This window comes from Nelusetta ayraudi, unplaced genomic scaffold (genome assembly GCF_046127955.1).
Source record: "Nelusetta ayraudi isolate G7.1 ecotype Tasmania unplaced genomic scaffold, CSIRO-AGI_Nayr_v1 ptg000019l, whole genome shotgun sequence".
Lineage (NCBI taxonomy): Eukaryota > Metazoa > Chordata > Actinopteri > Tetraodontiformes > Monacanthidae > Nelusetta > Nelusetta ayraudi.
In genome coordinates this window covers 5,243,244-5,250,899 of record NW_027466069.1, presented here as the reverse complement: position 1 = coordinate 5,250,899, position 7,656 = coordinate 5,243,244, and the positions used below count along the sequence as shown (strand labels likewise).

General features: G+C 49.7%; 1 protein-coding gene across 1 annotated transcript in view; it reads left to right on the top strand.

The window, feature by feature from the left end:
* Positions 1-507: 507 nt before the first annotated feature.
* Positions 508-7,656, top strand: part of vstm2la (V-set and transmembrane domain containing 2 like a) — a 30,083-nt gene continuing 22,934 nt past the window's right edge. Inside the window, exon 1 of the mRNA XM_076026588.1 lies at positions 508-1,058. Coding sequence (XP_075882703.1) covers positions 932-1,058 — 127 coding nt within the window. The 5' untranslated portion in view covers positions 508-931. The remainder of the gene's footprint in view (positions 1,059-7,656) is intronic.

Genomic DNA, 7,656 nt, shown 5'->3' with positions numbered 1-7,656 from the left:
ACCTCTTTGCTCCTCTTCTAACACAAGGAGAGCCAGAGCGGGAATCGAACTTGCAACCTTCTGGCCCTGGGGTAGACGGTAACAGCTGCAACAACTGTGTTTCCCTGCTCTTCTCCTCCCTCTGCTTCTTTTTGAAATAATAGTGTCGAGGAAAGTTTAAAAATGTCTAATTTATTCAAGAATGAGTTTGAATTCGATTTACTCTCTTCTAATTAGTTGTTTCAATTAAGCAGGAAAGTGAAATGATGATTGCCGACTTCCCTAATCTATTATTCGTATCATTATATCGGCGCCACTGGAAAATGTCCAAAAAGCTTGTTAAGTGGGGTTGCGCAAATTGTTACGAACGGTTTATTGTCATTTATATCAGTGATTATAATGTCTAATAGCTAATAATTAATCATCGTCATCATCACGAAGAGCTTCGTTCCTGTCGTTACCCCTTGAATTGTCGAAGTTTTCCCTCGCATCTCTCTCTCTCTCTCTCTCTCTCTCCTAAACCTCCCTCCCCTTCTCTTCGACGAAAGCCGCAGCACCTCCCTGGTGGGAGCGGTCTCCTTCCGCCGGAGAGAAGAGCCGCGCGTAGAGAAGCAGAGTCCGCCAGTGCGAGTCTGCTGCCGCCACAGGGAAGAGGCTGCATCATCCGGCACGGGGCTTCCTCCGTCTGCCCGACACACTCACCTGGATTTTAAAAAACAAAAAAAACAAACAAACAAACAAACAAACAAAAGAACATCGTCAACAAGAGGAAAAGAACGAAGGTCGACGGGAAAGAACGAAAGAAAAAAAAAACATTTTCCCCGCGCTGCACGTCACTTGATGTGAATTTAAATTGAACAAAAATAAGAATAATATTAATTTAAAGAGGGGGGGGGGAAAAATCATCAAGACGCGAGGAGGAAACTCGAGCAGACGAGCCGCCAGAGGAGAGATGGGAGCGTTCAGGAGGCTGCTGCTGGGGAGTTTACACTGCATGATGGGACTCTACCTGCAACTTAGTGTCTCCACGGCGCGGCAAGCCGAGCACGCCGTCGTGGAGAACCACATCTCCGGCCACGGTAGGTCCACCAGCCCGCCTCCCTCTCTCTCTCTCTCTCTCTCTCTCTCTCTCTCTCTCTCTCTCTCTCTCTCCCTCCCTCCCCCTCTCTCTTTATTTCTTTCTTCACCTCGTTAAAATATGTATGTGTAAATGTATGAGTACACGAATCACACGTTCTCTCCAACCAAAAACCCTCACATCATTTCCTGGGAGAGGACGTGCTGCGTAAAGGTGATGCCATCTGCTCGCACGCGGGGGAGGCATTTAAAACAAAGAGTGCACGCGCGTGCTCGCACAGAGGCTGGCTGATGTGCCACCGTATGCAAATGCGTGTTTTTTTTTTTTCCTGTGCTGTTGCTGCTGTTTTCTGATTCATCCATGGGGAAATGAGGAGGAGGAGGAAGAAGGTTTTTTTTGTTTGTTTGTTTGTTTATTTGTTTGTTCAGTGCAGATCTGAGCTGTCACTCACGTCTCATTAGACCGCCGAGGCTCTCAGTGGGCGGCTGACTGCAGCTGCACAGGTCTGAGCGCCTGTGATGCGCCCAGCCTCTCCAAGCACTGACGCTTTGCTTGTTCTCTCTCTTTCTTCATTGAGCCGCAGCCTCTTCAACGGTGCTCCGCATCCTCCTCCTCCTCTTCCTCCTCCTCATCATCATCATCATCATCGCCGCCACACAGAGGCTGATTCATCCAGATGGAGCCGAGGCGGTGTCAGCCGACAGATGGGAGTTAATATTCTCCTTTAGTGTGGCCGTGGAATCGATAGTGAGCAGCTTGTTCCCGCCTCCGGCCTCGACCCCCCCCCCCCCTCCCCCCGCCCCCCCCCTCCTTTTGCTCTCATCAGGAGTTTCCCAGAATGGCCTCTGGTGTTTGCACTTTGTTTCATCATTCGCATGCACACACACACACACACACATACTGAGCTGGTCCTGGCTCTCTGGTTTGTCTGGTCAACTTGGACCAGGCCCGGCAATCTGAGAAATTAAAGTGACCAAACTTCTTTCTTCCTCCTCCAGTCGGCCACAGATTGTGTGAAACGGGGGTTTTGAATTAAATCACACACGATTTGCGCGATTTGCCGTAACCGTATCTTGACTTGGACAAACTAAACCTAAACCTCAACCCTCTCCGCGCTCTGCGGAAACAGAAACCTGAACTTGCAGGCGAACCCTCGGTGCCGGGCGGGCTGCTCCGGATCTCTCCTCCCCCGTTAATCGGATCATCCTTCCTGGTGATGGTTGTGTCAGCGCTGGTGGCAAGTCATCTGAGCGCGCTGTGCATTTTGCAAGCAGACAAAGTGAAACATGTTGTTGTCATGTGAATACGTTCGGCCACACGCGGATGGACTAATTAACGCTACGCCACCTGTTAGCGAGGCTTCATTTTAAACTCAGACTTTCCACTTTTGACAAAGAGCCCTTTTTTATTTTGACAATCCCTCCTCGTAGTTCCGCCTCATATTCTTTCCAGTCATGGAGGACACTCGCTGGTCTCCATCCTGCTGTGGCTCTCGCTCTGAAATATAGAACTTGACAGGGATAAATGCGGCACTTATCTTTCTCTGACCCGCCGGCTGATTCCTGCCTGATGGACGCAGACGTCTTTCCAGTCAGTGCCGCTGTGTTGTTTCAGAAGCTTCAGCTTTTGGAAGTTGCTCCTTTTTTATGATCATGAGCCGAAGACCGAACTGCCACCATGAAAGCCTCGCAGGTGAGGCGGTGCATCCTGAAATCCTCCCGTCTTCATTTGCTTTCAGCCAGTCAGGCTGGAAGCGAACAGGGTGTTAACAAGGTTTTCAAAACAGGTGTTTAAAAAAAAGCCATCCCTGTATATACTGTTGTTTCTCCTCTAATTCGTGAGTCATGATTCAAAATAAATTAGTTTTGACAGAAACAATGTGTTTCCCAACAACCATCCAAGTTGCTTTTTTTCTGTTTCCTTTCCCCCCGTGTCCCGAAAGTTTTCTTTCTACCGTCTTGCGTGTTGCTGCAGCCATCATTCATTCATCATCTTTCCCTCAGATCTTGTTTTCCGGTCCAGGTGTTTTGCTCCCTGGTTGCGCCGTACGTTGAATCACTTTACATATTTGGGCTTCACATCTCGTTTATACGTTGGTTTTTGACTGGCGGAGGATCCACGTGTGTGGATATTTCCCTAATGGCGCGCAGATTTATGCATCCGCAGCATCACATACCCCATAATCCCTTTTCATGCTGAATAATGTGCCAAGGTGAGGCGTCGATGTGGTGCATTTTCATGGAAATGAACGCGTGCGTGCGTGCGTGCGTGCTTGCGTGCGGATACACTTGTTTCCGCTCGGTCCTGAGGGCAGAACGGGAGGAAGGCGGCGGGAGATGCTGGAAAAAAAAAAAAAAAAACTAAACAAAAAAAAAAAAAAAAGCGACTCTTGTCTCTGCAAACGCGGCAACACATCCGTGTACTTTAATCCCTAATTGAAATTTTAAGCGGCGGCGCTGTTCGTAATAATTAGTATTATTACATTCAGAACACAGCGCGTGATGCTAAATAATACAGCGCCGGGTCTAATAGGATCGCCAGATGAATTGTGGGTATAATGACTTGCAGTGTGGGAGCGATGAGGGTTCGAGGACGCAGCCGGGGGGGATAAATCCACTCCGGGCCGCTTTAACACTTTTTACGCGTGTGGAATAAATCCCAGCGTTTGTCCAGGACTGACGGCCGCAGTCAAGGGGGCGAGCCCACCGCGTTGGCTACACCGCCATGGCTATTAATAGCAGGAAGACGGAGAGGCCTTCATTTGCCTCCCTGAGAATATAAAATATGCATTTGACTCCTACAGGTGCTCTCTGAGTCCCGACGGCCTCATAAATTATCTTCTTCTCATCCAGCTCATCCAGTCCAGGGTTGAACATGCAAACAGAGGAGGGTTTTTTTTTTGTTTTTTTTCTCACTCTTCATCCAGGCTCTGCCTTAGTGATTGAATTAACTCCTAATTAGGGCGTAGTTATCCAAGCAAGTGATTATTCCAGCCAATCAATGGGCTTAATGGATCAGCCAACGGCAAATGAGCCATCGGCGCCTCCGAGGTGGAGAAAACTTTACAAAGGAAAAACACAAATTGTGAAATGGCGGCGGGGGAAGGGAAGGGAAGGGCGTCACTGTCGTCTCATCTCCATCGCCATCCATCAGTTTTCATTCCGACTGAAGAGCCGTCTGAGTTTCCACTCATGTTTCCCGGGAACGTTGAAGGCCGGGCACGGTTGAGGCTCATCCAGGCCTCTTAATTGGACTAAACCGTCCGTGTCCTGCGAGAGGAGAATTCAATTTATTGACAAAAGTATTTCTTAAGCACCAGCGACAGTCGGCCATGTATCCACTTCCAGCTTGTTAGCGCTGGACCTCGCTCGGACTGATTCATGTGTGTGTCATGTGATCCTGATAAACCAACCGGTTAGCGAGCTAGCGGTTGGATGATGTCATGTCGAAAAGGAGGAAAAATTGTTGCAGGTCGGCACACATGGAGACCTTTTCTATGGAGGTAAAATCTTCTTTCATTCATATTTTCAACCTCGATTTGACGACCGACAGCATTTTCAACTGCTCTTTGATCACAAACTTTGGAGCCAATAAAGCTTCCTTATTATGTGAAGAGGCTGGAGGATGAAAAGTGACCATTTCAAGCTGCTCTGAAAAACCACAGAAGAAAAAGTTGTGATGAGTTGTCAACAGCAGCAGCATTTGTTACTTTCAAAAAAAAAAAAAAGACTAAAGAATGAAAAGCAACGACGGTAAGAGGAAGCTGCATGTTGATTGGCTGATCATGAGTATGATAGACAACTGGCTCTCCTGGTCAAAGTTTTCATCTATTTTCAAATATTGTATGTGGGATCTTTGCAAAACCTGCCCCTTGCTGAAGACCCAATCCTTTACAGCTGCTGTAAACCCAGCTTCAGGCCCGACGGCTCCACCGCACTGGGTGATTTGAGTGGAATATTTCTGGCTGGTTAAGTCATCCAAAATGTGTTCTCATCCGCTTCTCCCCGCCACCTCGAATTCCCTCCCGAGCGCCGTGAACCAGTCACTGTAGCCGATGTTGATGATGATGCGCGGCTGGCAAACATCCCGCGGCAGCATGCGGGGGTTTACATGTGTCTTCTGCAGCATTACACGCCAAATGTCCCCGTCTGCTCCTCCTCGCCTCCCACTCTCCCGCGCATTTCCGCTCCTCAGACGTGGCAGACGTGGCAACGGCGTCGCCACCATCGCCTCCTCCACCACCACCACCACCACCACCACCACCACCTACGTCGACGGGACGGGGAAGGGCGAAAGAAAGAGGAGCTCCTCCGGAAAAAAACAAAATCCCGCCGCCCTCCGGAGTTCCTCAGCGACACGCCGTGTAGCGGCTTAGCGCTGGATCAGACTGGCGCTAATTGAATGCACGGGACAATTGCACAAACGGAATGCGTCCGCCCGGGGAGGATGGATGATCTCACCGCTAAGTGCAGGCCGCCGGGAAGCTGAGGCCCACCTGAGGTCCGGGCCGGGTCTGGCCGGGCAGGGCGCGACGTGACACGACTCGGAAACGCGGACGTGCGCCGTCGATGGGTTGATTTGAGAGCTGCTTTGTTGAGCAGCTGCGCAGGTGTTGTTGGCGTGATGTAGCCTGAGTTAGTTTTACGCTTTGGCGTCTTGGAGTTTTATTGCTCGGCATCTGTCTGTCTGTCTGTCTGTCTGTTTGTCTGCCGTGATTGGCTGCCGGCATTTACCGTCCAAGAGCCGGGATTTCTCACTTGCCTCCTCCAGTGGTGGGATGTAGAAAATGAGTCTGTAATGAGTCACTGGCAATTTGACTCTGGAATTTCTGTCTTGGACACGCAAAGGAAAGACAAATAGAAAATAGAACAGTAGAAAAATGGATCAATAGATAATGCCTATGTATACATATAAATCGCTGTTGGAAAATTGATTGTTGTGTAATGGTACAGAGTGTGAAAGTGTGCAAATATTGCTGCAATCAGGCAGGAAATGGGCCAAAAGGGAAATTGTCTACCGAGGTTTGCATTGAAAAGACAAATTCGTTTGGCTGCCAGTAATTATCGGACTCCGTGAAACTGCCATGAAATCGCCGTCATCTTGATTGAAACCGGCCGTTCACGCTGACAGTCGGTTAAAGCACGTAGCAGGCAGGCAGCAGGGAAGAAAGAGCGAGCGGCTTTAGAGGGTGTCGGGACCCGGCAGGCGGTTGGAGAGCTGATGTCTTGAGGTCCCGACCTCAGTATCTGGCCTCGCCGTCAAGTTGCCGGAGGCCGAGGAAATAATTACTGTAGCTGCAACTTCCCCCGTCTGCCGGAGCTCCCGTTGTCCCCGCAGCTCAAAAATCAATCTTCCACCTGAGCTTCACCCGATTCCACCTTCTGGAACCTTTCGCCACATCCGAGAGATGCGGTTCGCGCATCCGGCGTGGAAAACGGACAGCAAAGAGGGTTTCGAAAGAGGAGGCTGCGTCAATGAGACGCTAAAGACTTCGAGGGATTGAAATGTCACCTAATGGCATTTTCAGACACACGGAACAAAAACATGTTTTAATTCTTTTTTTAAATCGAGAAAAAAAAAGAAGCTGTAACCGTGGCCTTTGCAGTTTCACGGCCTGTAATTTGGAATCCGTGGGGACGGAATTACTGGCAGGGATCAGCCTGGCGCTGCTCGTTACGGAGGCGACATTCACACGTTCAGGACAGTGAAGGAAACAAAACACTCGACGTGTTTGGAGCCTTTTTTTTTTTTTTTGGTCGTTGCCGACGTGGCTCCAGACCTTTTGCTTGGTCCTCCATCATTCTTGCCATCACCGGCTCGCTTGTCTGATTGTCTCTGAATACTAACACACACACACACACACACACACACACACACACACACACACACACACACTCTGCGCCGCTACAAAATTGGCACCAACAAACGTGGAGGTCAGTCAGCAGTCAAGGACTCTTCCTCTGTCTTTGTGCCTTCTGCTGCAGTCGTCCTTCACTCTCTACTTCAAACTAGGTGTGTGTGTGTGTGTGTGTGTGCGTGTGTGCGTGTGTGCGTGCGTGCGTGCGTGTGCGTGCACGGAGAAGTGATTGCACGCGGCTTTGAACGTTGCGATCCGAAGCGCTTCGTTTGTCAGAGGTGTGCCATCATGACTGAAACTCATCTCCCGGGACTCACCGTTCCTCGCCACTGCTCTGTGTGTGTGTGTGTGTGTGTGTGTGTGTGTGTGTGTGTGTGTGTGTGTGTGTGTGTGTGTGTGGGTGTGTGGGTGTGTGGGTGCACGTGTGTATGTGTGTGTGTGTGTTTGCGTGCACGCATACATGGGAACGCATGTGCGTGCAATGATAAAGGGGAGCTTTTGAGACAGATCATCCAAACCGTGACTCCCTGTTTGTCTGCGTGCGTGTGCGTGCGTGCGTGCGTGCGTGTGTGTGTGTGTGTGTGTGTTCAAAGAAATGCCCCTCCATTGCGCTCAGTGTGATGATGATTATGATGATGATGATGATGACGATGACGATGACGATGATGGAGGAAGCGCTTGGCTGTGAAGGCTCGTCTGAGAGAGTGTTGCTTATCTTCCATTAGACACATTACAGCCAACA